Source organism: Heliangelus exortis, chromosome 27, assembly GCF_036169615.1.
Source record: "Heliangelus exortis chromosome 27, bHelExo1.hap1, whole genome shotgun sequence".
Taxonomy (NCBI): domain Eukaryota; kingdom Metazoa; phylum Chordata; class Aves; order Apodiformes; family Trochilidae; genus Heliangelus; species Heliangelus exortis.
The window spans coordinates 2160335-2186480 of record NC_092448.1 but is presented as its reverse complement, the minus strand read 5'-3'; the positions used below and the strand labels follow the sequence as shown (position 1 = coordinate 2186480).

Sequence of the window (26146 nt, the reverse complement as noted above, 5' to 3'; positions counted from 1 at the left end):
TGCAAAGAATTTCTTCCTAATATCCAACCTAAACCTCCCCTGGCAGAGCTGAAGCTCTGCCAGGGGAGGTTTAGGTTGGATATTAGGAAAAATTTCTTAAGATCATGGCTTCTTGTCTTACTGATACCTGCCTGGGAGCAGAGCCCGACCTCCCCCTGGCTCCAACCTCCTTTCAGGGAGTTGTAGAGAGTGATGAGGTCTCCCCTGAGCCTCCTCTTCTCCAGCCTCAACACCCCCAGCTCCCTCAGCCCTTCCTCACAGGAATTCTGCTGGATCCCTTCACCTCCTTTGGGCCTCCATCTCCTTCCTGAATTTTGGGGCCCAGAACTGGACACAGGACCAGGGGCAGAATCACTTCCCTGGGCCTCTTGGCCACCAGCCCAGGATTCCATTGGCCTTCTTGGCCACCTGGGCACACTGCTGGCTCACGGGCACCTTCCAGGTCCCTTTCTGCCCCTCTGTGCCCCATGGAGCTCCCCATGGTGTTCAGGCCCTGGCACTTGGAATGTTGAACCTCATCCCATTGGGATCAGCCCAACTCTCCAACCTCCTTTCAGGGAGTTGTAGAGAGTGATGAGGTCTCCCCTGAGCCTCCTCTTCTCCAGCCTCAACACCCCCAGCTCCCTCAGCCCTTCCTCACAGGACTTGTGCTGGATCCCTTCCCAGCCTCCTTGCTCTTCTCTGGACCTGCTCCAGCACCTCAATCTCCTTCCTGAGCTGAGGGGCCCAGAACTGGACACAGGACTCAAGCTGTGGCCTCCCCAGGGCTGAGCACAGGGGCAGAATCCCTTCCCTGGACCTGCTGGTCCTGCTCCAAGGACCTGGCTGGTGTCCTTGGAGTGTGGTTTCCAGTGATGCTGTTGGTGACATCCAACTGTTTGCTGGGGGGTTATCCAAATCCAGACATCACTGGAGGTTTTTTTGTTTGGGTTTTTTTTTTTTTTTTGCTTCCCCCCATGGCAAGATCAACTTCTCCCTTTTTGAAACCAACTCCAGCAGGACTGTTCTGTCCTTTGGCTGTCTTGCAGCTGCCCCAGGAGGAAGAAGTCAGCATCCCCTCTGCAGAGAGCCCAAGACAGAAAATCCCCTTTCTCCTGCCAGTGCTGGAGCCCCCAACCCTCGGGGGAGGGATTTCCACGGGTGGGGACCTGGTCCTGGGGGCCCTGGTTTAGTGGGCAGCCTGGAGGGCAGGGATGTCCCCACCCAGAGGGACCTGGAGAGCTGGGACCGTGCTGAGCTCCTGAAGTTCAACTCCAGGGCAATCCCCAGAACCCCACCTGGGTTTCTGGGGAGCAGAAAAGGACTTGGGGGGGTCTGGTGGAGCCATCAGTGGCCAGAAAGGCAACGAGATCCTTGGGTGAGAAGGGGGAAGGAGAGAGGAGGAGGAGGAGGAGGAGAGGAGAGGAGAGGAGAGGAGAGGAGAGGAGAGGAGAGGAGAGGAGAGGAGAGGAGAGGAGAGGAGAGAGGAGAGGAGAGGAGAGGAGAGCAGAGCAGAGCAGAGCAGAGCAGAGCAGAGCAGAGCAGAGCAGAGGAGAGCAGAGGAGAGGAGAGGAGAGGAGAGGAGAGGAGAGGAGAGGAGAGGAGAGGAGAGGAGAGGAGAGGAGAGGAGAGGAGGAGAGATGAATAGAAACAGAAGAAGAAAAGCAGGAGAAGCAGAAGATGAAGAGAAGCAGGAGGAGAAGAAGAAGAGACTTTTTTTTTTTTTTTTTTTTGCTTCCCCCCTTGGCAAGATCAACTTCTCCCTTTCTGAAACCAACTCAAGCAAAACTGTTCTGTCCTTTGGCTGTCTTGCAGGAAGAAGTCAGCATCCCCTCTGCAGAGAGCACCTGGGACACAGGATATCAGGAAGCAGCAGAGGCTTGGATTCAGGAGAGGAGGAGGCTTCGAGCTCAGCTGGAAAGCTTGGGGGACATTGAAAAATGGCTGAGTCACAAACCTACCCTCAGCAGGCAGGAAAAAAGATGCTTGAGAAGAATCAGGGCAGGCAGAGCAGCCCAGGCTGCTGGCAGAGCAGCTGAGATGCTGGGCAGCCTGGAGGTGAGCACACGAGTGTGCAAGGGTTCCCTCTCCTGGGGACAGCCTCTGGGGACAGACCTGGGAGGGTGACTCCAGGATTTGTTGCACCTGAGGCTTCCAGGCTGCTCCAGGGATTATCTGAGCAAGGAGCCAGCTCTGGATGGGAACTCAGCTCCCTGGGAAGTCCCTGTGAGCCCAGCTGGGGGGTGCCCACTGCTCTTTGCACCCACTTTGGAGGGGGAACCCTGCCCGTGGGTTCTCAGCAGGAGCTCCAGGGCTCCACTGAGTGCTCCCTGGGCCCTGCCCTTTGTTTGCAGAACATTCCAACAGAAAGGAAAGAAAACCACGGGATGGGAAGATCCAAGCCTGGCTCAATGGATCAGAGCTGCCAACCCTCAGCTCCAGGGGTGGATTTTGGCAAACTGGTGGAGGAATATTCCAGGGCTGCTGTCAGAACTTACCTGGAGAGCTCCAGGCTGTGCAAGGAACGTGGGGTTCCCATCACTGACCGACAGCTGCAGAGAGGTAAAGCTGAGCCCAAGGGCTCTGCAGCAAAGCTGGGAAGCTCCTGGCTGTCCCCAAAGCCAGGACTGGGGACACTGGGTGCTGCTGGTGGAGCAGGTTTGGAGCCCTTGGAGAGCCAAGGCAGGTGGTGCTGGTGAGGATCAGCAGGGCTGGGATCCCAAAGGATGCTGCAGGTCAGGCAGGGGCTGCTCCTCCTGCCCATGGGATGGTATCCAGGCTCGTGAGGAAAATTCCTGGGGATGGGGAAGGACCAAGGTCCAGCTGGGAATTCAGCCCATGGTCCAGCTGGGATGTTGTCCCAGTGTCCAACTGGGAATTTGTCCCATGGTCCAGCTGGGAATTTGCCACATGGTCAAACTGGGAAGTTGTCCCATGGTCCAGCTGGGAATTTGTCCCATGGTCAAGCTGGGAAGTTGTCCCATTATCATCCCAGGAAGAGCCCTGTCTGTGGCTGAGCTGCCAACTGCTCCTCCTGCAGCATCCCAGGGCTCCTGTTCCCAGGGCTCCTGTTCCCAGGGCTCCTGATCCTGTTCCCAGGGATGATTTTTTTCCCTGTGCACTCTGCCAACAGCCCTGCTGCATCCCGGAGAGGGACAGGACCTATCCCAGATCTGGCCCCCCCCAGGATATGCTCCTCAGCCCAAGAAGGCAGACGACAGGTTTGATCCCTTCCTGCTGTCACCTCCCAGGGTTGAGGTTCTGGGGTGAAGTTTTGGGATGCAAATCCCCAGCTCCACGGCTCCTGCTGTAACCCAGTCCCCGGGTGGCAGTGGGGAAGGGTTTGGGGTACCTGGAAGAGCTGTTTGGGAGCAGCTCTGAGCTCCTGAGGGGCCAAAACTCAGTCCCAAGCTTTGTCTGGAAGCCTCGGGATTTCTTCTTGGGAAGAATCCTGGCTGGCTGGAGAAGCTTCTGCAGGGACAAAAATCCTGGCAGAGCAGGATCTTTGGGTTTTTTCCCTCAATTCAAGCTGTTCCTGTCAGGCTGACAGTGTCAGTCACACCTAACAGCCTGACAGAGCTGTAGCAGAACAGGCAGAATTTCCCAGAGCCTGGAAGATGCTTCTCAGGATCACTTTTACCCCCTGCCAGGGTGAATCAGCACAAAATTGGATTTCTGTCAAGCCTCCTATTCCATTTTATTCCTTTTCATCCTTTTTTTTTTTTTTTTTTTCTTTCCCCAGGCAACTCCAGAAGAGTGAGCTGGAAAAATTAAGTGACAACAGGTTTTGGCCGGGTCATTTATTAGACAAACTCTGCCTTTATTTTCCTGAAAAACAACACGACAGAGCCCACGCTTTGTTCAGCTACGTCCATCCCACCAGAACTTCCTACCGGGGCATCTGAATCCAAAATCCAACCCTGCAATCCCGGATCCACAGCCCTGGAGCAGGAGAGACACCAGAACCAGCCTGAAAAAAAAAAAAAAAAAAAAAAGGAATTTATTGAAGATGAGGAACAATTCTGGATCCTTCATCCCTGGAGGATCCCTGGAGCTCATCCTCCTTCTCCCGGGGGATTTCTGGGATGAGTGTAACTCTGTGGATTTTATCTTTTCATGGAAGTTTTTCTGGTTCATTAAATGTGTTCTCGTTTCAACCCTTTTCCTCCTCTCCTTTTTTTCCCAGGACAACTGGATTTCCCCAGGACAACTGGAATTAGTCCTGGCTCTTGGCTTCATGTAGCCCTGAGCCCTTGGGCTCAAAAAAAAAAAGGCCAGAAATTAAAAAAAAAATGAGCTAAACCATAAAATATCCTCAGTTAGGAGATTTTTGGGTAAAAAACAGGGATTTGGGGATCTGCTTTGCCACGCTTGACATCCACAGCCAGGATCCAACTTTTTTTTCCCTGGATACTTTCTCCCACTGAAAATTCCCAAGCCCTATCCTGGCCAGGTGACAGGGGACAGAACCAACCTGGGCTGACACGGCCACCAGAATTCCAAACCTGGCTCCCAAACCCAAGGAGTGACCAGGAAAAACTTTTCCCGAGCCTCAACCTCCCGTGGGACTCCCCCAACAATCGGATTTTGGGGTTGTTTGAACACCCAAGCCCTGGGCTGTTTGTCACCCCAGCCCCGTGGGTGCTTCCCGGGTTTTTCATGGAGGGAATGGGGAAATAATTTGGAAAGGTTTGGGAGAGGATCCCCCCCGGTGGAGCCTTTCCCAAGGAGCTGTTCCCGGGTGTGTGTCCCTGTCACTCCCCGTGTCCCCGTTCCCCCTGTTCCTGTGTCTGTGTCCCCTGAGTCCCCCTGTCCCCGTCTGTGTCCCTGTCTCTGTCCCCCCGTGTCCCCGTCTCCATGTCTGTGTCCCCCGTGTACCGTCTGTGTGTCCCCATGTCCCTGTCCCCGTGTCTGTCACTCCCCGTGTCCCCGTCCCCCCGAGTGTCCCCATGTCCCTGTGTCTGTGTCCCCCGTGTCCCCCTGTCCCCGTCTCTGTGTCCCTGTCTCCGTCGCCCCGTGTCTGTGTCCCCCTGTCTGTCACTCCCCGTGTCCCCGTGTCCCCGTTCCCGTGTCTGTGTCCCCATGTCTCTGTGTCTGTGTCCCCCGTGTCCCCGTGTCCCTCTGTCACTCCCCGTGTCTCTCACTCCCCGTGTCTCTGTCACTCCCCGTGTCTCTGTCACTCCCCGTGTCTCTCACTCCCCGTGTCTCACTCCCCGTGTCTCTGTCACTCCCCGTGTCTCTCACTCCCCGTGTCCCTCTGTCACTCCCCGTGTCCCTGTCACTCCCCGTGTCTCTGTCACTCCCCGTGTCCCTGTCACTCCCCGTGTCCCTGTCACTCCCCGTGTCTCTGTCACTCCCCGTGTCCCTCTCTCACTCCCCGTGTCTCTCACTCCCCGTGTCTCTGTCACCCCCGTCCCGCGGGGCTCAAGATGGCGGCTCCGCCTCTTCCCGCGGGACCGAAGATGGCGCCGGGCGGGGGGGGGAGGGGGGGAGGAGGGGGCGGGGCCGCGCTGCGCTCACGTGACCCCCGGGCCCTGCGCGCGCGCTCCGCCGCCGCCCCCGCCCCCTCCCGTGACGTCACCGCCGGCAGCCCCCGCCGCGCTCCCGCCCCGCCCCGCCGTGCGCGAGCGGTGGGCGGGATCCTGCGGCCCCGCACAGAGCGGGGGCAGCGCCCGCATTGCCTGCACTCTCCACACCCCCGCACACCCCCGCACACCCCGCCCGGTGTCTCGGTCCCGGCCCCCGCCGTTACTCCGGCAACGTCCGGAAGGGGCGTTGGGAGGCGGCCTGGAGGCCGGAAATGACGCAGGGGCTGGCGCGGAGGAGCCGGGCAGGAGCCATGTCAGCGGGAGGCGGAGGGCAGCGAGACGCGGGGACCGGCGGAGGGTGAGGAGGGGGCGGCGGGCACGGCGGGGCCTCGGGGGGAGGGAGGGCGGGCCCGGGGGAAGGGTCCCGGTGTCGGCGGCGCAGGGGGGTGCGGGGGTCCCGGCGGGGCTGAGGCCTCTCTGTCTCTTTTCCAGGCGCCGCAGTAAGTGGGACCAACCCGGCCCGGCCCCCGCCTTCCTGCTCCCCGGTACCGCCCCGCTCCCCGGCCGCCCCTTCCCCGGTGCCGGTGGCGATGGCGGCTCGGCCGTGGCGGGGTCCGAGAGCTCCGCAGCTCCCTCGGGAGCTTTGGATGCGGCGGCGGCCGTGGCGGCGAAAATCAACGCGATGTTAATGGCCAAAGGGAAACTGAAGCCGGCGCCCAACGCGGCGGACAAGGTGGGTGCGGGACGGGGCTGCGGGATGGGACCCCGAGACCCCCGGGACCCCGAGCCCGTGGACCCCGAGCCCTGGGATCCTGAACCCCGGGTTTGTTGGGATGTCTCGCAGTGAGATGGGAAGGGTGGGGGGTTTGTGTCCTAGGATACAACGCAAAATCATCGGAAAAACTTTTTTTTTTATTATTTTTAATGCTTTGCTTTGTTGTGTTCAGCGTAGCAGCCAGCAGTGGCTGTGAGGTCTGTCCTGTCCTGCTCACCTCTAAGGCTTAACCTGTAGGAAATATTAATATTTTTTTTTCCTGTTGTATTTTCTAAGCAGTAGAGATGGTGTAAAAAAAAAAAAAAAAAAAGCCAGATAAACCGATTTGAATAAAGCACCAAATTATTTCCATCCTTCAAAAAGTGACCAGCAGGACAACCTGGGGAGCTCTGACCTGGGCTGTGTCAGGGACTCAGTCCCCACTGAGCTCACCCTAAAACAAGGGTGAGATACAGGTTGCCAGAGTCAGTAATAGGGTCAGTCCTGAAAAGTGAGATATTTAAGGGGTGAAGTTTTAAAGGAGGGAGTTTTTTAAAGGAGGGAGTTTTTTAAAGGAGGGAGGTTTTTAAAGGAGGGAGGTTTTTAAAGGAGAGAGGTTTTTAAAGGAGGGAGGCTTTTTAGGGTCAGTCCTGAAAAGTGAGATATGTAAGTGGTGAAGTTTTAAAGGAGTGAGATTTTAAGGGGCTGAGTTTTTAAAGGGGTGAAGTTTTAAATTTATGAGAGCTAAGTTTACAGATTTCCTTCCAAACTTTTCTAATATTAATTATCACTAACAGTGAGTGGGTGGATACCTGTGGGATATTACTGAAAGATTCCCTTATTTCATGTTTACAGCCCCAAAAGTATTTTAGGATTTTTAGAAGGATGTGCAATCTAGAGGCAAAGCCTCTAAGGTCTTGTAACACCAACTCCTCTGCCATAGCTTCTGAATCTTTTTCTTGGCATTTAGCTGCTGACACAAAATATTAAGCCTTTTTTTGAAAAAAGGATAGGGAGGTGTCCTCAGTGTGGGTGAGTTTAGGGTCAGAAATTCTAGGCCTGTGCAAGGGGAGCTGAGAGAACTCCAAGTGAAATGTTTGAATTGCTCTCACAGGTTTCTGGCAGATGTCAGGGCAGGTGGGAGATGCTTTGGTTTCTGTTTGAGCAGCTTTAATCCTTATTTCTGCATCTCTGTCTCTGTTTCTAGACCAGAATCATTAATCCCATTCTATTAAACTGGTCTGAAAATAAAAATGGTGCTTTTATTTCTGCTCAAAATCGTGAGGAGAGGTTATGAAGTAGTAAGATAAAATGTACTTTCTGCTTTTATACAGTTGAACAGCTTGAAACAGCTTGAAGAGGGGGGGGGGGAAAGGGGTATTCACCTCTGGAGCACTTGGGACAATTTTCTTGGAATGTTACTTATCTCTGCTTCCCACTGGGCTTTTGCAACTGTTCTCTTTAAAGCTGCAGGCTCTGGGAAAAGGTCCAGCTACAAGTAAAAGCAAAGATGACCTGGTGGTGGCAGAGGTGGAGATCAATGATGTTCCCCTCACCTGCAGAAACCTGCTGACCAGAGGACAGACTCAGGATGAGGTATGGTCAGGACCTGGGACTGATTTTTTGGGCTTGGCAGCACAGCTGGACCTGTTTGTAAAGTTTAGAGCTTGCTTCCTGCTTGTGTTTATTTTTCATAAAACCCACTGTGTGTTTGAAGACCCTTTGTTTAGTACTTTATTGTTTTTCTCAAGAAAATGTCATATGATGAGTAAGGTAGCAGAGCTAATAACCTCCAGCAGGTACTATTCAGTCTTTGAATGGGTTTTGGTCTTTTTATCCAGCACCACTTGGGGTTTTTTAGGTGTATTTTGTTCATTCTTGGTAAACTTGTCCCTGGTTTTATTTCTGAATTGTTTGCAGATCAGTCGACTGAGTGGAGCAGCTGTTTCTACTCGAGGGAGATTCATGACTGCAGAAGAGAAAGCAAAAGTGGGACCTGGGTTTGTATTTCTTTTTGGGGATTTCTGCTTTTTTTTTATTTTTTTCCTCACCTGGAGGGCTTCTCTGTTTCTTTTTCACGAGCAGCTTCACCTTTGGCTCCAGAGCAAGCTGCATGTTGGGTGTTTGGAATGTGTTTAGGACAGAGCTGAGTGCACAGCTGCTTTCTACCTCCTTAATATTGACAGAGTGAAATAAACCCCAAACTCTTTGGGGATGTGACAGCTCAGGCTGTGCTGAACTCCTCCCCACTGAACACTGCACAGGATCTCTTGAGCAGTTTGCCAGGAGCAGGCAACTTTCCAGTTAGGAACAGAGCTAATATTTCCTAGACAGTGCTTTTAGTTAGTTAACCTTTCATGTGGGTGAGCAAATTTCAGTGGCACAACTAATAAGTTGTCATGGAAATAACTTAAAATCATAGAATTGGCTGGGTTGGAAGGGATCTCAGAGAAGGTTGGAAAGGACTTCAAAAACTCAGCAAGTTTGCTGATGACACCAAGCTGGGGAGAAGTGTTGATCAGCTGGAAGGCAGGAGGGCTCTGCAGAGGGACCTGGACAGACTGGAGAGTTGGGCTGACTCCAATGGGATGAGGTTCAACATTCCAAGTGCTGGGTCCTGGACTTTGGCCACAACAACCCCATGGGGAGCTCCAGGCTGGGCACAGAGTGGCAGAAAGGGACCTGGGAGTCTGGATTGCCAGGAAGCTGAAGAGGAGGCAGCAGTGTGCCCAGGTGGCCAAGAAGGCCAATGGCATCCTGGGCTGGCTCAGGAACAGCGTGGCCAGCAGGTCCAGGGAAGGGATTCTGCCCCTGTGCTCAGCCCTGGGGAGGCCACAGCTTGAGTCCTGTGTCCAGTTCTGGGCCCCTCAGCTCAGGAAGGAGATTGAGGTGCTGGAGCAGGTCCAGAGAAGAGCAAGGAGGCTGGGAAGGGATCCAGCACAAGTCCTGTGAGGAAGGGCTGAGGGAGCTGGGGGTGTTGAGGCTGGAGAAGAGGAGGCTCAGGGGAGACCTCATCACTCTCTCCAACTCCCTGAAAGGAGGTTGGAGCCAGGGGGGGGTTGGGCTCTTTTCCCAGGCAACTCTCAGCAAGACAAGAAGGCACAAGAGGTCTCAAGTTGTGCCAGAGAAGGTTTAGGTTGGACATTAGAAAGAATTTCTTTCTGGAGAGGGTGATCAGACATTGGAAGGGGCTGCCTGGGGAGGTGGTGGACTCTTCGTCCCTGGAGACATTTAAAAAGCGACTCGATGTGGCACTCAGTGCCATGATCTGGTGACTGTGGCAGTAGTTGTTCAAGGGTTGGACTCGATCTCTGAGGTCCCTTCCAACCCAGCCTATTCTATGATTCTATGATTCTGAGATTTTAGGGCTGAGCTTTGCTTAGTGAGCACTGCTCAGTGAAAATGTGCTCATGTCCTTATCTGAAGAGCATTTCATATTTTTATGGAAGACTCTGTGTGTCTGGATGACTGGAAGAGAATCAGAGTGAATCCAGGAATTAGAGTGAACCCATTTTTGGTGTTTCTCTGTGGGTTTAATGGCCATGATTTGACATTTCCTTTCCAGGGATCGTCCTTTGTATCTTCATGTCCAGGGTCAGACTCGGGAGTTGGTTGACAGTAAGTGTCCAGAGCATTCTGGTTTTTCCCTCATTATTTGTGATGAAAGGGCTTTTATTAAGGGGTTTTGTTATGACTGGTTTGGGTTTGTACTGTAAATATCTTGGTGTTGATAACAAAGCTCATTTAAACATTTGTCTCTGCTCACACTTATCAATAAGTCCTTGCTACAACACTTGTGTGGCAGGGAAATCTTTTCCTTCCACATACAAGGAGGAACATTTTGGGTGAAATACCAACATTTCCCTTAGAAGCCCAAAAACCATCTGTCTAGGGCTGCTAGGAAAAAATTGCTAATTATAAAATCTGTTCAGGTGGTCATTTGTTCTGTGCAGCAATCCAGGTGCTTGCCTCAGTTGTCTCTTGAACCTGCCCCCTTGTATTTCCTTTGATTTCCACAGCCAGTGGAACAGTTCTTCCCCTCTTAGTTCCCCATTCCTGCAGCTGTAAATTCTCTGCAGGGTTCATGGAAAGGTTTTGAGCATTTGCTGAAATGTGTAGGGTCCAACTGCCCAGCTGCACGGGGTAGCCTCAGCTTCATCAGGGTGGGAGTGCAGGAAGAACCCTGAATTTCTATCAGAGTGTGGGACAGGAACTCATCACTTCACCACTTGATTAACCTGGGCAGTTGACAAGGGCCAAAATATAAATGGCTTAAAACGTGGCTTAAAACGTGGCTTAAAACGTGGCTTAAAACGTGGCTTAAAACGTGGCTTAAAACGTGGCTTAAAACGTGGCTTAAAACGTGGCTTAAAACGTGGCTTAAAACGTGGCTTAAAACGTGGCTTAAAACGTGGCTTAAAACGTGGCTTAAAACGTGGCTTAAAACGTGGCTTAAAACGTGGCTTAAAACGTGGCTTAAAACGTGGCTTAAAACGTGGCTTAAAACTTGGCTTAAAACTTGGCTTAAAACTTGACTTTCTTATCTTGTCACCCAGGAGCTGTTAACAGAATTAAAGAGATAATTACTAATGGAGTAGTGAAAGCAGCCACAGGTTCCAGTCCAACCTTCAATGGAGCCACAGTCACTGTCTATCACCAGCCAGCCCCTATTACTCAGTTATCTCCAGCAGTTGGCCAAAAACCTCCTTTCCAGTCAGGGGTGAGTAAGGAATTGATGTGAATTTCATGGAATGTCACTGGTTGCAAGATTTACCTGTTGCAAAATCTACATGTAATGTGCTTTTAATTAAAAAAAAAAAAAAAAATCTGAAGTGAAAAATGCCCCCGTGGCTGTTGTGAAAAGTGGAGGAATGAGGACTGAGTCTGAAGAGTGAGACTTGGATGACAGAAACCTCCTAAAAAAGAAGGGATGGAGAGAGCAGCCCTGCTCCCAGAGAAGCACAGGGCTGACTGTGCCATCCAACAAGAGCTGTGCTGGCTGGCAAAGATTCCTGGGCCTCCAGCAAAAGGAGAATTTTCCTCCTGGAAGGAAATAGCAGCTTTTTACCCTTCCCTTTCCAGATGCATTATGTGCAGGACAAGTTGTTTGTTGGTCTGGAACATGCTGTGCCCACATTTAATGTGAAGGAGAAGGTGGAAGGGCCTGGGTGCTCCTACCTGCAGCACATCCAGATTGAAACTGGTGCCAAAGTCTTTCTCCGTGGGAAAGGCTCAGGTTGCATTGAGCCAGCATCAGGCAGAGAAGCTTTTGAACCCATGTACATCTACATCAGGTATGAGGGCTTCTAATTAGTCAATTAATCAATTAAAATTGCTGCTGGCCACTCAGGAAGGCAGCTTCGTTATTCATCTGTGTGGGGAAATTAATTTATGTAAATTAAAGAGGTTTTTCGCTTTATTTATTGACCTTTATTTTAGTAGAAATCTCTCTAAAGTGGTAAAGATACCAAATTTAATGGAAATTAAAGAGTTTTTTCACTTAAAGATAGCAAATTTAATGTAAATTAAAGAGTTTTTTCACTTTATTTATTGACCTTTATTTTAGTAGAAATCTCTCTAAAGTGGTAAAGATAGCAAATTTAATGGAAATTAGAGAGTTTTTTCACTTTATTCACCTTTATTTTAGTAGAAATCTCTCTAAAATGGTAAAGATAGCAAATTTAATGGAAATTAGAGAGTTTTTTCACTTTATTCACCTTTATTTTAGTAGAAATCTCTCTAAAATGGTAAAGATACCAAATTTAATGGAAATTAAAGTTTTTTCACTTTATTCACCTTTTTTCTAGTAGAAATTTCTCTAAAGTGGTAAAGACACCAACTCTGGTGATAAATGAAGTGATGCTCAGCTGTAAGGTTTTATTTTTATTTGGAACACAGTAAAGCTGAGTTCTTTTTGGGCTTGAGTGATGTTGAGCCTCAAGGGAAGAGTTCAGAATGCATTGACCCATCAAGTCAGTGTTCAGTGCTTGTTCCTTGTGTTTTTTATTTAGACTCATTGACTGAATTTTCACAGAGAAAATAAATTTCTCACTGCTTTTGTTCACAGTTGTGCTCAGTTGAGTCCTGGTGAGGTGACTGCTCACTCACCAGAGGGATAAGATCTGACAGCTGATAAGTAGCTCCCAAATTTGGTGGAAACATTTGAGCTTAAGGGTTTTTTTTTTAATTTTTTTCTATTTTCAGTCACCCAAAGCCAGAAGGTTTGGCAGCTGCTAAAAAGCTGTGTGAGAATCTCTTGCAAACTGTGAGTAACTCTTACAAATAAGAGATTTCAGAACCTCTTGTACCTGCTGCTCAGTTTTTGTACAACAAATATTTCTCAGCATGAAGTGGAATTTTGGGGAAATAAAATGCAAATGCTTCTTGAGCAGAACAGGAAGTGGGAGGCAGGGGATTGTCTGTATTCAAACATAAAGGAATCCTCTTTTTTTCCTGATTGCTGGAGCTTCCTTTGGTTTAGTTTTAAATCTTGTCCAGTTGCTTTATCTTTCCTAAGGTGGAAAAAAATTTCAGAAAATCTCTCACATGTTCAGAGAGAAAATTCTCAGCTTATGTTCTATGAACTCAAATAGAGAGGAAGCTCCCTGTTAGTCTGGGTAATAAACTGTGGGCTACAAAATCTCATGAAAAAAACAGATGGAAGCTTTTAGGTTCTTTGGGGTGTTTTGTCTCTTCTGAAGTAATCAGTTTGCCACTGTTTCCTGTGAAGGATAATCCTGATTTTACAGAAATCAGTTTCAGTGGGATGTTCAGCAGGGGTCAGGTGGTGCCTTTGGTCCATGGGGTTTTGTTTTCAGTTTTTATGTTTGGATCATTTGTGCACAGTAATGAAAAGTCCCCCTATGGATTTCTGGGGATGCATGGTTAACATGCCTTTAGTCTGGAAGAGATTAATGTAGTAAATAGGTGTTAATTGTCTTAATTTTTCCCAAATTCTGTGTAGGTGCATGCTGAGTACTCCCGATTTGTGAATCAGATCACCACTGCAGTACCCTTAGCAGGTAAATGGCAACAAAAGTGCAGCCTTTGGAGTTGCACGTGGCAGAGCTGTCCTTCCAGTTACTTCTGTGGAATTCATTTACCCGTGGAAGCTTTTACTTGAAAGAGTCCAGCACAGAGCTACTGAGATGATGAAGGGAGTGGAACATCTCCCTTATGAGGAAAGGCTGAGGGAGCTGGGTCTCTTTAGTTTGGAGAAAAGGAGACTGAGGGGTGACCTCATCAATGTTTTCAAATATGTAAGGGGTGAGTGTCAGGGAGATGGAGTTAGGCTTTTCTCAGTGGTGACCAGTGATAGGACAAGGGGTAATGGGTGTAAATTGGAGCATAGGAGGTTCAAGTTGAATATCAGAAAAAATTTTTTTACTGTAAGGGTGACGGAGCCCTGGAACAGGCTGCCCAGGGGGGTTGTGGAGTCTCCTTCACTGGAGACATTCAAACCCCACCTGGACACGTTCCTAGGGGATGTTCTCTAGAGGGCCCTGCTCTGGCAGGGGGGGTTGGACTAGATGATCTTTGGAGGTCCCTTCCAACCCCTAGGATTCTAGGATTCTATGATTCTATGATTTGATGTTTGCTAGTTTAAATCAGAGATTTTTTAATTTTTTTTTTTGTGACTACCTGACCCTTTTCTCTCCCCTTTTCTCTCCCCAGGCTTCTCCCAGCCTGCCTCTCTGACCAGCATTCCCTCCCAGCCATCCTATTACCCTTCCAATGGGTACCAGTCTGGTTATCCTGTTGTTCCCCCTCCTCAACAACCAGTACAGCCACCCTATGGTGTACCAGGCATAGTACCCCCTGCAGTGCCCTTGGCACCTGGAGTCCTCACAACACTTCCCACAGGAGTTCCACCCGTGCCCACGCAGTACCCAATACCTCAGGTTCAGCCTCCAGCCAGCACTGGCCAGGTATCACCTCCCACCAATTATTTTCCCTGGAATGGTCAATGAGAGGGAAATTTTCCATGGGAAAACCCCTTGGAATCTTGCTGTGGGTCAGCAATACGCCTTGGTGGCCAAGAGGGCCAATGGTGGCCTGGGGGGAAAGGGGTGTCCAGGTTTTCCTCCCCCTCTGCTCTGGCCTGGAATACTGGATCCAGTTTGGGGCTCCCCAGTTCAAGAGAGACAGGGATTTACTGGAGAGAGGCCAAGGGAGAGCTGTGAGGATGATGAGGAGACTTGAGCATCTCTGCTGGGAAGAAAGAGTGAGAGCCCTGGGGGTGTTCAGCCTGGAGAAGAGAAGACTGAGAGGGGATCTCTGAATGTCCATCTGAGGGGTGGGGGGCAAGAGGAAGGGGGGACAATCTCTGTTCAGTGGTAGGAATAACAATGATAGAAATAATAAGGTTGAAGTTAGAGCATAGGAAGTCCCATCTCAACGTGAGGGTGAACTTCTTTATTGTGAGGGTGAGGGGTCCCTGGCCCTGACTGCTCAGAGAGGTTTTGGGGCCTCCTCTGGATGTTTTCCTGTGTGTCCTGCCCTGTGTGTCCTGCTGTGCCATGGGGTTGGACTGGGAGATCTCCAGAGGTCCCTTCCAACCCCTAACATTCCATAATTCTAAACTGTTTCTTTACAAACAATAGAAGACTTAAAGTAGTTCCAGATAGAGAATTCTTTGAGGGGCTTTTTTGATCATTTTTTGCTGATGTTTCTGACTAAGCAATTAAATTGTTGGTATGGCTGCTTCCTACACCATTTTTCATCTCATGGCATAAAGGATGTTTGCAGGAGGCTGCTTGTTCACAAAAAGTGTTCTCACAGGCTCTGAGGCAGTGTAGGTACAATGAATTTGAGTGAGCAGTGTGAGGTGGGAGCATTCTCTAAATGAAATAATCTGTTTTCTCTTCAAGTCCTGAAATTCCTTTGAGCTTTCTGCCCAAAGAAACCAGTTGTGTGTCCTGCTTCTGCCTACATCCCTGCACCCTAAACCCTTCCTAGGCACATTCTCAGACTTCTCTTGTGTTTTGTTTTCAACTTCCTCATGCTAGAGTCCTCTGAACGGTCCTTTTCTTCCTGCTGCCCCAGTAAAAACCAGCATGCCAACTGGTACCCAGCCACAAGTCCAGCCCCATCCCCAGGGTCAAAAGAGACGCTTCACTGAGGAGCTACCGGATGAGAGAGAGTCAGGACTGCTGGGATATCAGGTGGAATAAAATCAGCAATTTTCCTTCATTCACCAGAATGGAACTTTTGTTAGAGAGGGAGTGTTAGTGGCAACAGTCCCAGGAGATGTTTGGCAGGTGGCAGGAATGGAGAACCTCTGAACCTGGAGAGCTCTGTTCTCTTTGGGTGGTTGCACTGTTGTTGGGCTGGGATTTGGCAGCTTTCCAGCCATCCCATTTTTCCTGTAGAACTGGGGTGCATTCAGGTCAAAGAGACCCCAGTAGTCAGTTACTGGTTAGTTAAGAAAGAGATTATTTGGGGTTTTGTTTGGATTTTTGGGTGGAGTTATTTGAGGAGGGGGAGGGGGAGGGAAATGTGGTAACTTCCAGATTTTCCCATTCACCTTTCTTGCAGGTTGCACTTGAGAGGATTTGGAGGAACCTAATTTTAAGAGTGACTTTTTTTTTTTTTAGATAGGAAATATTAAAGTCATTTTAATTAAAAAAAAGCCCTACAGGCTTGCATGTGAGAAGAGGGAATTTCTGCAAATGCTTCTCTGGAGATAGACCCCTGCTCACAGGCAGAAACCCTGAATAAAAGATTTGCAATAAGGAACTGCCTATATGTTAGGCAATTAGTATCTTGATGATCTGTATCTTAAAATACCACCAATATTAGTATCCTGAGCAGAGTTTATTCTGATCTGAGCTCTGTGCAGTATTCAGAATTAGTATTAAGTTGATCTGTGAACTAAGCAGCTCTCTTTACTGTCCTGAGCAGTGGAGTAGGTGGCGAGGTATCTTTCACATCAGGCATGTTCCTTACTACATGACTCAGTGTTTTTAGGAGAAAGCATTTTTATTTATCAGTGGCCGTTAGTGGTTCCTTCTGCTAATTGGCAATATGCTCTGAAAAGTTGGGTTTCCTGTCATTATCATTAAGGAGCTGTAGCTTGTGTTGTAGTTGTAGATTTGCTAATGCCGTGTGTTTTTCTGCTCATAGCATGGACCCATTCATATGACTAATTTAGGTACAGGCTTCTCCAGTCAGAGTGAACTCGATGGAGCTGGATCCAAGGCAGCAAGTTCCTCAGGAAAGGAGAGAGAGAGGGACAGGTGAGTGGGGAAACACTTCTTCTCTTAAGATTTAAAAAATCTCTTAAGATTTAAAACCTTTTTTCAGAGGTGATCTGGGTTTCACGTTCTCTTCCGTGCCTGGGGGGGATTGTTTGGGTTGTTTTTTTTTCCTGGGTTTTGTTTTTAAGGATGAGGGATGCAAGGGTTAAGCTGTTCCTGCTACATCATGAAAATAGCTTTTTGTTTTCTCTCCTCCCTCTGTGCTCTTCCTCTGTCTGGGGCTGGTATTTTGCCAGCTTCTGGTGGTAATAGGCTGTTCTTGTGTTCTTGTGAAATAGGTTAGTTTTACACTAAAAAAAAAAAAAAAAAAAAAAAAAAGCTTGAAATTTTGCAGCCTGAAGTTTCCTGGGAAGATTTACTTGATTGTCCCTTTTGTTTTCTGCTCATTACAGTGTTTATTGGTATAGTTTTCTGTGTTCTCCATCTCATAGTCAGTTCAGCACAGCTCTGAAATCATCACTGCTTTTCCTCCCACACTCCAGTGCAGTGAGACACAAAGCTGGGAGGATTGCACTTCTATTTCAGAGCATCATAGCACAGTTGGGGTTGGGAAGGACCTTAAAAAATAACCCTGTCCAGCCCCCTCTGCTGTAGGGAGTGATGACATCTCCATCAGGTTACTCAAAGTCCTTTCCATTCTGACCTTGAACACTTCCAGGGATGGGATATCCCTGGAAACCCAGTGTCTTGCCACCATTCAGAAAATAATTCCTTCCTTTAATCTAAATATCCCCTCATTTAGTTGAAAACAACTGTCCCTCCTCCTGTCACTACAGACCTTGATAAAGACTCTCTCCGTGTTTCTTAAAAGCCCCCCTTTTAGGTGTTGAAATGCCATAATAAGGTTTCCCCAGAAGTTTTTCTCCTCTGGGCTGAGCCAGAACTGTCCAAGCTCTTGGATCATTTTCCTGGCCTCCTCTGGACCTGCTCTAACAGGGACCCCAGGGGTGGATGCTGGGGACCCCAGGGGTGGAAGCTCTTCCCTTGTTCACTGATGCAGTCACTCCATCACCAGATTAGTCAGACAAAAGTTAAAACTCCTTGGGTCAAGAACTGAGTTATTTGTTGGCTCTTACTTTTGACTCTATGTGGTTGGAAAGAAGCAGAAATAAGGGCTTGTGTTGCTTTATCCAGGCAGTTGATGCCTCCACCAGCTTTTCCTGTCACTGGGATCAAATCAGAGGCCGAAGACAGAAATGGTGCAGGGTCTTTACCAGGCAGCCATGGTGAGTGTGATGAATAAAATACCCTTGTATGTCACGTTTCCTTTCCCAAATGAGTTTGTGCTGGTCTTAATATTTGTTTAAATTGGTGATTTTTTTTTTTTTTTTTTTGCTGTTCTTCATACCACATTGTCCAAGTTGCAGAGCAGGTCTAAAACTGCTGTTTGCTGTGCTGATACACACGTGATGCTTCTCTTAAAACTGTAATAAGTATCAGTATGAACGAGGAGAGTGTAATTAAGTGAAGGACCAAAGACAAGGTGTATTTGACCCAGCAGTTGGCTGAGGCACAGCATCTCCTAGGCTTGTTTTGTACCACAGATCTGATGTGGCTTTCCAGTGTGAGCAGCTATTTCTAGAGGCACTGAGGAGTATCAGTGGGAGTTGTGGTTCAGGTGTGTATTTACAGACAGGAGTTACTCCTGCCAACAACAGAAATCCTGTCAGATTTCATCCTTTCGTAGGTCTGTCATTTATCATGTATTTGCCACTTGGTCAAATGTTACAATTTTAACTCTCTGCCTAGTTCAGTGCCTTTCAGGTCTGCAGGTACATCCCATTAGCCTGTTTAACCTTAGTTTTTCTGCAGTATTGGTCCCAGAGATTGCTCTTCTGCTAGCTTTCTTTTGAACAAAATTTCTACTTTTCTTTTACATACTTATCTCTTTAACGGTGAAATTATCATCACTTCGACCTGTTTGCTAACTTTACCTTTTTTGTGTGTTTTTTTTCTTCTTTCTCTGTTCTCTTACATGGTTCTGATGGATCACATGTGCTGTTGCTGGTGCTGTTCGTGTGGCATTCGACCTTTGATGACCATTGGCCTTGTGACCTCAAAATGGTGTCCAACTAACGATTTACAATTAACGTCTTTTTTTATTAACTTGTTTTGGGGCATTTTATCTCTCTGTTTTTATTTTTTTCCTTCTTGGGGGCCGGGGGTGGGTTTGTTTTGTTTTCCCCTCCTAGATCATCAAGCTAAGAAGATGAAAACTGCAGAAAAGGGCTTTGGATTAGTAGCTTATGCTGGAGATTCATCCGATGAAGAGGAGGAACACGGGGGCCATAAAAACGCAAGTACTTTTTCACAGGGATGGAGTTTGGGATACCAGTACCCTTCCTCACAACAGCGAGCTAAACAACAGATGCCGTTTTGGATGGCACCATAAAACCTGCAGAAGAATGTTTATTCATCTTGGTTTTGGTTTTTTTGTTTGATTTTTTTTTTTTTTTCCCCCCCTCTAGCAATAATGCATGTATATTACAGAACGAACTTTGCAAATAGGCATTGTTTTTACATTTGCAGAAGCTCGAGGTTCAGTATTCCCCCTTTAAAGGGCTGCATTATTTTTAAAATCCTGATTTCTGCGGTGAATTTGTCCAAAAAAAGAAAAGAAAAGAAAAAAAAAAAGATGAAAAAGTATCCTGACAGGGCTAGTCCCTTACGCAATGGGGGAGGTACTTTTAAGAGAGGGAAACCTGTTGGTCAGCATTTCCCATTTTTCCAGGATAACTTAAAAATGGAAAGAGTCAGTTATGGAGACTTTATTCTGCACCTGATGTTTGTACTTTATGGAGTGTTCTGTCTCCAGCCTGTGTTTGCAGTGCCCTAGAGCTGACTGTGACTCAGCATCAATGCTCAGACTTTCAGTAAAGGAAAGGACTGTACAGTAGTTCTGAACAACTTGAAGATCACGTTTCCTAAAACTCTCTAATGTGTTTTTACTTTAAGCATCTCCTCTCACTCAGCACTTACTTCTTTTAAGGGGAGGTTTGACTAACCCACAACTTCTCGTTCTAGCCAGATGTTGGGGTGAGGAGGGGGATGCTCAGTTTTTTGGAGGGGTTCATCTAGCCCCGGGTGGACTTGGCACTGTAGTGCTGGTCCTTCCTGCTCTCCAGTCACCTTGGATCCGGACAGAATTCCTCCTGGCGAGGTTCATCCCCACCTCCCCATTCCTTTACCCATTTCCACCCTCCTCTTGCACTGGGGGTTTTCGGGACCTCAGGCAGCGACCGAGTCCCACTACAGACTTTGCTTTTACCTTGAAACGTGGAACCTGGGTATAAGTTGTTGGGCTGTTGCTGGGCAGGCCGTGCACCGGGAGCTGCCGTAGGAAGAACTCTTGGGAGCAGCGAGGGACGGGGCAGCATTTCAGAACCAGAGGAATAATTTTAAAAACGGGGACGCGCGTGTCGCTGCCGGACCCTTGAAAAGACCGCGTCGGCTCATTTGTACAGACCTTGTCTTTCCTATCTGTTGTAAATAATTAGAAATGTACTTTCATTATAAATAAATGTATAAATCCTCCGCTGTCGCTGCCTGAGGTGAGGGGAGGACGCGGCTCGCGCCCCTCCCCCCGCGCGCGCCTTTTCCCGCCTTGGGGGAGGGGCGGCGGGGGCGCGCGGGCCGTGAGGGCGCAGCCGCCATTTTGGTGCCGCGGAGCGGGGCCGAGCGGAGGCCGAGGGACGGGGCGGCCGCTGCTGCTCACCCTCTTCAGCGACGGCTTCTTGGGCCTTGAAGAGATGGAATCCGGAGCCCGTCCGGGCGGCGGGGCGCCGGGGCAATCCCGCGAGTACAAGCTGGTGATGCTGGGAGCCGGGGGCGTCGGCAAGAGCGGTGCGTACCGCGGCTCCGGGGTGCACAGCGGGAGCGGCCCTGAAGCCCCTCTCCTTCTCCTCTCACCCTCTCCTTTCCCTCTTACTCCTCTCATCCTCTCCCTCTTCGTCCTGCGCCGGGTGGGGCCCCGCTCTGCCCCCCTCTCCCTCAGTGCGGGCCTCAGGAGGTGGCAGCGGCCTCGGCCCGGCAGCTGCGGGGTGACACGTTTCCTGAGTAAAAAAAAGCCGGTTTGGGCACTGTCTCTCCTCTTCCCCCCCGCTATTCCGCCTCTGCCCCCCGCCCCGGCTGTCTCGGGAGCGTTTTTCCCTCGTTCTTCCGCGTTTTGGCTGCGTCCAGCTTTGTTGAGGATGAGGGCGTCGTTCGCTGTTTTCTCGAGTTATTTGATCTCTTTCAACTGCAGTGTTTTCTTTTTAAGTCTTCTACCGACTACGTTTTAGCTGTTAGGGAAACAGTGCGCTTAAGCACGTTCCGAGCCGACTGCTGGGGTGCTCGATGTTTTACTGAGTTCTCTCCAATTTGTGTCTCCGATTTTTGTTTCCAGCCATGACCATGCAGTTCATCAGTCACCGCTTCCCGGAGGATCATGATCCCACAATTGGTAAGAAAACTTCGTTTTCTCTTTGCTCTTCACTCAGCAGGTTAACCTGGTGCAGGGTCCGTGGCTTTGAAGTACTCAAAAAAAAAAAAAAAAAATTAAAAAAAAGCTTCGAATTTGTATATAAATTGAGGATCCAAGTCCCCTAGATTACTCTTTTACTAAATGTTCTGAGATCGGTGTGAGAGCTGGAGTTCTGTCCTAGTTTGAGGTACCTATCCTGAGTTTTAGAAATTTCCTGGTTTTTTTGTCCCAACACAGATAGAGTGTGGCCTGAATATAGTTTTCTGTATGTTGGCAGTGATGGAAAACTGCTGACAAATGATGATTAGTTGTCTAGTAACAAAAAAATATGCTGTAGATCAGCTCTCTGCTATTAATTTATCAGGCCAAATGTGCAAAAATTTGTGCTTTTGCAGCATCTCTAGGAGAAATCTGCACCAATAGCTGCACTGTGTAAGGAAAAGTGGGAAAAGCAGCAGGTTTCTGGTTGGAAGTGGAGTGTTGTGGGAGTGCTGACTTGGGGGGCAGCATATTTATTGTCTTTCAGAAAATAGGTGATGCTGGCCAGTTCTGCTCTTGAATCACAAGTAGTTTCTGGCTTTGGGAAAAATGGGATACTCTTATGGAGGTGTCCAGAATGAGTTGGTAGGATTTGATCTGTCAGAAAAAGCAGCCACAAGAGCATGATTTCAGCAAACAGTTGAAAGGCTCACACCCCAAAAATTAAAAATTTAATTTGCTGCTAAACAAAGATCAGTAGCGTAGTAACATTTCTGTATTAGCTTCTTCTGCCTTCCTGTTGTCTTTGTGGAATGATGACTGGTTTATTCTTTTTATTTCTTTAATTTTATTGCATTCTTTTTCCAACCCTGTTCCTTGTGATGTGCTGTGAACCCTCAGAGGATGCTTATAAAATACGAATACGCATTGATGACGAACCTGCCAATCTGGATATCTTGGACACAGCAGGCCAGGTGTGTGAGTCCTCATAAGTGAATTGGGAGGGTGTTAAGTCCATAACACAGTTTTTTTTTCCTTCCAAATACTTTTTTGAGCTGTCTTATTTTGCCAAAGCACCATGCAGTCACACTTTATTTCAGCAGCTCAGGAAGTGCTCTGGTTTCATGCCCTGCTTTCTCCTTGCTGTTCATGACCAACAAGCAGCACGTGTTGGCTGATAAATGCCATGCTGATGTCACCTCTGTAGTGAGGGGACTTGGTGTTAATCCCAACACATGCCAGACCTTGTCCTGGATGAAGGAGGACAAGAAGATAAATAACCCCCCTGTTCACCGACTTCCTTCACGGCTCGTTTTGGAGCGCCTGTTACGTTTCCCATTCTGAGCCAGTTCAGAAGCCATTTTCTGACTTGTGCCATTGAAATTGTCGTTGTCTCTTTCTAGGCAGAGTTTACAGCCATGAGAGACCAGTACATGAGGGCTGGCGAGGGGTTTATCATCTGTTATTCCATCACAGACCGGCGCAGTTTCCACGAAGTGCGTGAGTTCAAACAGCTCATCTACCGCGTGCGCCGCACTGATGACACCCCCGTGGTCCTGGTAGGAAATAAATCTGATCTGACACAGCTTCGGCAGGTAAATGGCACAAGAGGCCCTCAATTAGAAGCTATTTCTGCTGTAGAATGCAATAACACAAGAGGTTATGCTCCTTTTATGATTTTTTTGCACGTTTACTCGAGAATAATTGGCCTCGACAACCCCGTGCAGCACTACTGTCTGGGCACAGGGTGACAGAAAGGGAGCTGGGAGTCTGGATTGCCAGGAAGCTGAAGAGGAGCCAGCAGTGTGCCCAGGTGGCCAAGAAGGCCAATGGCATCCTGGGCTGGCTCAGGAACAGCGTGGCCAGCAGGTCCAGGGAAGGGATTCTGCCCCTGTGCTCAGCCCTGGGGAGGCCACAGCTTGAGTCCTGTGTCCAGTTCTGGGCCCCTCAGCTCAGGAAGGAGATTGAGGTGCTGGAGCAGGTCCAGAGAAGAGCAAGGAGGCTGGGAAGGGATCCAGCACAAGTCCTGTGAGGAAGGGCTGAGGGAGCTGGGGGTGTTGAGGCTGGAGAAGAGGAGGCTCAGGGGAGACCTCATCACTCTCTCCAACTCCCTGAAAGGAGGTTGGAGCCAGGGGGGGTTTGGTTCTATCAGTCAGACAAGACACCATGGGCTCTGCCAGGGGAGGTTTAGGTTGGATATTAGGAAGAAATTCTTTGCAGAGAGGGTGCTCAGCCATTGGAATGGGCTGCCCAGGGAAGGGGTGGATTCTCCATCCCTGGAGGTTTTTAAGAAGAGACTTTTAAGAGTGCCATGGGCTGGGAACCACAGGGGGAGTGGATCAAGGGTTGGACTTGATCCCAGAGCTCCTTTCCCACCTGGATGATTCTGTGTATCAGTAGAGAAGTACTTGCTGAATAACCAAATGCATACAGCACTGACAAAAGTAAAATCTTGAAGTTGATGCTTTGGGTTTCAGCTGCTCTTGGGCTTTGCCTTTTTTTGAATTTGTGAAAAGAGAGGTTTTAGCACTTTAGGAAGCACCTGCAGATCCCAGCCCGGGTTGCAGGTGTGAGAGTGCTAGGAATGGACAGGTAATGATGGGGGCCAGAATGAGAAGGGACAGAAAGGAGAGTTACTTTCTCCTTAGGAAAAGAGGAAGGAAGGAAATGGACTTTGCAAAGAAGTCCCAGAGGTGCTGTTTGCAGACCTGGAATGAGATGAACTTTGTGTGCATTGCAGCATGAAAATCACAATAGCAAAGGGATGTATAACATCAGGGGGGGTTTGCTTTGGGGTGTTTGGGTTTTTTTGTTTGTTAGTGGCTTGTTTTGTTTTGTTGTGGGTTTTTTGGGGAGGTTTTGCTTAGTTCTAGGTAGTAGTTTGATAAACCAGAGGTTTGGAGCAGGAGATACTTTGCTTTCCCAAGTGACAAATTCTGGTGTGAGGGCCGAGTCTGCTCACATGAGGCAATTTTCTAGATAAACTCCAAGGGAATAATAATCTTTTGAAGGAATTTCTGGTTTCTTGGATGTCCAGAGAATCTCTTACAGCAATTGTGATGAGGGAAAGAAAAAAAACAGGTTTGGAGAGAAAGATTTAGAGATGAGTGGAACTGAGCTGTGCTGGAGCTTCGAGACTGCGGCCGCGGTTCCGGAGCAAGCAGAAAAACAAGTGGTAAAGAAACAAAACTTCCTGCTTTGGGCTTTCATGACAAGTGTGGGGTTTGGTTTGGTTTTTTGTTTCCCTCTCCTCAGGTTTCCAAAGAAGAAGGCTCTGCTTTAGCACGAGAATTTAACTGCCCTTTCTTTGAAACCTCAGCTGCTTACCGGTACTACATCGACGACGTCTTCCACGCTCTGGTGCGAGAAATCCGCCGGAAAGAGAAAGAAGCTGTGATGGCCATGGAAAAAAAATCAAAGCCTAAAAACAGCGTGTGGAAAAGACTCAAGTCACCCTTTAGAAGGAAGAAGGATTCAGTCACTTGAATACCCGAGAGTTCCTCTGCAAAATAACACAAAACCTGAGGACAGCCATTTGTAACCAAAGCGGTTTCGTGACAACATTTTGGCAGCGTTGTGTTAAAGCTGAGGGGACTTTGCTGAGGGAATGCATAACTTCTACCAGTTGTTTTTGTTTAGAGTGGTGTTCCCTTCATTTGGGATCTTTAACTTCAGAGCAGGTAACAGTTGTACTCCTGTTTGTTGTCATTTTTTTTTACTGGATCCAGCAAAGACTCTTGTCTGTCGCTGGTTACAAACGCTGATAGGTTTAGCTCCCTGCACTTTTCAATGTTTGTCTTTGGTCACTGTGTACTGGAAACTGAATTGTGTCAAATATGGCTGAAGCTCTACCCAACCTAACCTTCCTTTTCTCCCTAGTTGTTTGCACAAGGAAATTTTTTGCTGCTCTCTGGAACAGATGAGAGGCAGCTTGTGGAGGCTGTGTACAGGGTATGTGTCAGGACTAGCAGCCTTGGCTGTGGACAGATGGCATTGCTGTGCTAAGAGTTCTTGTGTTCTCTTTGAATTTTTTTTTCTTCCAGCAAAATCAAGTGTGGAGTAGTTGTACACATTTATCTAACTTGCCAGATGCTCAGCAGTATTGCAGGTGGGATCCTAAAACGAGTCAGAAAAAGCAAATTCTGGTTCCTGTAGCAGCAGGAGCTGCACAACAGTGCCTGAATATGTAGCATTTTCCTACTGTATATAGCATTTACTGTGTTGCCATAGCATCTGTCATGTAATGATGCTGTAGAAACCACAGTTTTAGTTTTTCTGACTTGCTTGTTAAAAAAATCATAGTTGGAATGGTGCTCTGGCTTATTTATTTACAGTCAGTTTTGTGTCCTTCTCTTAAAGGAGCCAGTATCTTTGGTAAGTAGAAGTCTCTAACATTAGGAATTTCAGATTATTCTATGATAGCTACTTTGGAGAGAAAATGACTGATCCTGAGGTTTCTGGGCCCAGAATTAATAGCACTAAACCAGGTAAAATTCTTCCAATACAATCTTAAAAGCAGAATTGGAGTGGAAGGAATTAGGAATTAGGTATATTAGCAAATATATAAACTTCAGCTTTGTTTCTTTTTTCCTAAACTCCTTATTGCTTAAGATACAACTGGAAATTCTGTGCCTGTGGATTTTAAGAGTCTTTTCTTTGTGGAAGATTTAAAACCACAATGAGGAATTTGTAGGGGGAGGTTACCTGCTGTTTGTGGCTGAGCTAAACATTTAAATTGGTTTCTCTTCCTCCCTTCCAGTGCCCCAGTGTCACCCCACACTGGCAAGAATCACATCTGTTATTTGGAAAAGGCTGAGAATAATTCAGATTGTTCAAAATTTAAGACAACTTTTTTTTGTGAACTTTGTGAGGAGTTTTGTCCATCTTCCCAGGAGTTCTGGTTTAGGACTGAAAAGTTCTCCTGCTCATTGTTGTTGAATTAAATGCTGTAAAAACCCTGGGAAAATCATTGAGGAGAAAATTTAAGGAAAAGGAGGAGGCAGCAGGTCAGAAATTGCTCTAAAAGCAGTCACTGATTTTTCATTGTAGGAATTAGACCTGGACAGATTTGGGCAGGGAGAAATTTAATGAATTACAAGGGCAAGTGTAGGGTCTTGCACCTTGGGAAGGACAATCCCAGGTACCAGAACAAGTTGGGGACTGAGCAGTGAAGGGAAAAGGACTT

The 26146-nt window shown here is 48.2% G+C and overlaps 2 protein-coding genes, 1 long non-coding RNA gene and 1 other non-coding gene across 9 annotated transcripts; all 4 read left to right on the top strand.

The window, feature by feature from the left end:
- Positions 1–2101: 2101 nt before the first annotated feature.
- Positions 2102–4136, top strand: LOC139787694 (uncharacterized). 2 transcript variants are annotated; one of them, XR_011722681.1, is made up of 3 exons: positions 2102–2541; positions 3113–3200; positions 3722–4136. It is a non-coding gene; the product is annotated as an uncharacterized lncRNA (long non-coding RNA). The 2 variants fall into 2 exon arrangements; XR_011722680.1 differs by having other exon boundaries at positions 2102–2674.
- A 1446-nt stretch (positions 4137–5582) lies between these two features.
- Positions 5583–20054, top strand: KHDC4 (KH domain containing 4, pre-mRNA splicing factor). Of its 5 annotated transcripts, none has more exons than XR_011722730.1 (14): positions 5583–5865; positions 6000–6240; positions 7735–7857; positions 8182–8261; positions 9827–9879; positions 10818–10981; positions 11344–11555; positions 12466–12526; positions 13226–13283; positions 13936–14189; positions 15270–15425; positions 16415–16499; positions 17655–17746; positions 18713–20054. XR_011722730.1 is itself a non-coding variant. In XM_071727369.1 (14 exons), exons 1-14 carry the CDS (start codon positions 5780–5782, stop codon positions 18910–18912), a joined length of 1899 nt encoding a protein of 632 aa, XP_071583470.1. In that variant the 5' UTR covers positions 5622–5779; the 3' UTR covers positions 18913–20054. The 5 variants fall into 5 exon arrangements, 3 of the variants coding, with proteins under 3 accessions (XP_071583470.1, XP_071583471.1, XP_071583472.1); XM_071727369.1 differs by having other exon boundaries at positions 5622–5865; positions 7729–7857; positions 16387–16499; XR_011722729.1 differs by having other exon boundaries at positions 5695–5865; positions 7729–7857; positions 18713–18757.
- LOC139787962 (small Cajal body-specific RNA 4) lies at positions 11124–11250 on the top strand. The gene has a single exon (XR_011722742.1). It is a non-coding gene; the product is annotated as a small Cajal body-specific RNA 4 (non-coding RNA).
- Positions 20055–20156: 102 nt separating the features above from the next.
- RIT1 (Ras like without CAAX 1) lies at positions 20157–25600 on the top strand. Its single transcript, XM_071727372.1, has 5 exons — positions 20157–20363; positions 20905–20961; positions 21862–21935; positions 22365–22556; positions 24217–25600. The coding sequence occupies exons 1-5, from the start codon at positions 20270–20272 to the stop codon at positions 24445–24447; spliced, it is 648 nt and encodes a 215-aa protein (XP_071583473.1). The 5' UTR covers positions 20157–20269; the 3' UTR covers positions 24448–25600.
- Positions 25601–26146: the final 546 nt, after the last annotated feature.

Excerpts from the sequence above, each read along its gene's own strand:
- RIT1 (XM_071727372.1), top strand. The coding sequence starts at position 20,270 with ATGGAATCCGGAGCCCGTCCGGGCGGCGGGGCGCCGGGGCAATCCCGC. Across the intron at positions 21,936-22,364 it reads TCTTGGACACAGCAGGCCAG|GCAGAGTTTACAGCCATGAG; the intron begins GTGTGTGAGTCC and ends GTCTCTTTCTAG. Across the intron at positions 22,557-24,216 it reads ATCTGACACAGCTTCGGCAG|GTTTCCAAAGAAGAAGGCTC; the intron begins GTAAATGGCACA and ends CCCTCTCCTCAG.
- KHDC4 (XM_071727369.1), top strand. The coding sequence starts at position 5,780 with ATGACGCAGGGGCTGGCGCGGAGGAGCCGGGCAGGAGCCATGTCAGCG. Across the intron at positions 11,556-12,465 it reads CCCATGTACATCTACATCAG|TCACCCAAAGCCAGAAGGTT; the intron begins GTATGAGGGCTT and ends TTCTATTTTCAG. Across the intron at positions 13,284-13,935 it reads CACTGCAGTACCCTTAGCAG|GCTTCTCCCAGCCTGCCTCT; the intron begins GTAAATGGCAAC and ends TTCTCTCCCCAG.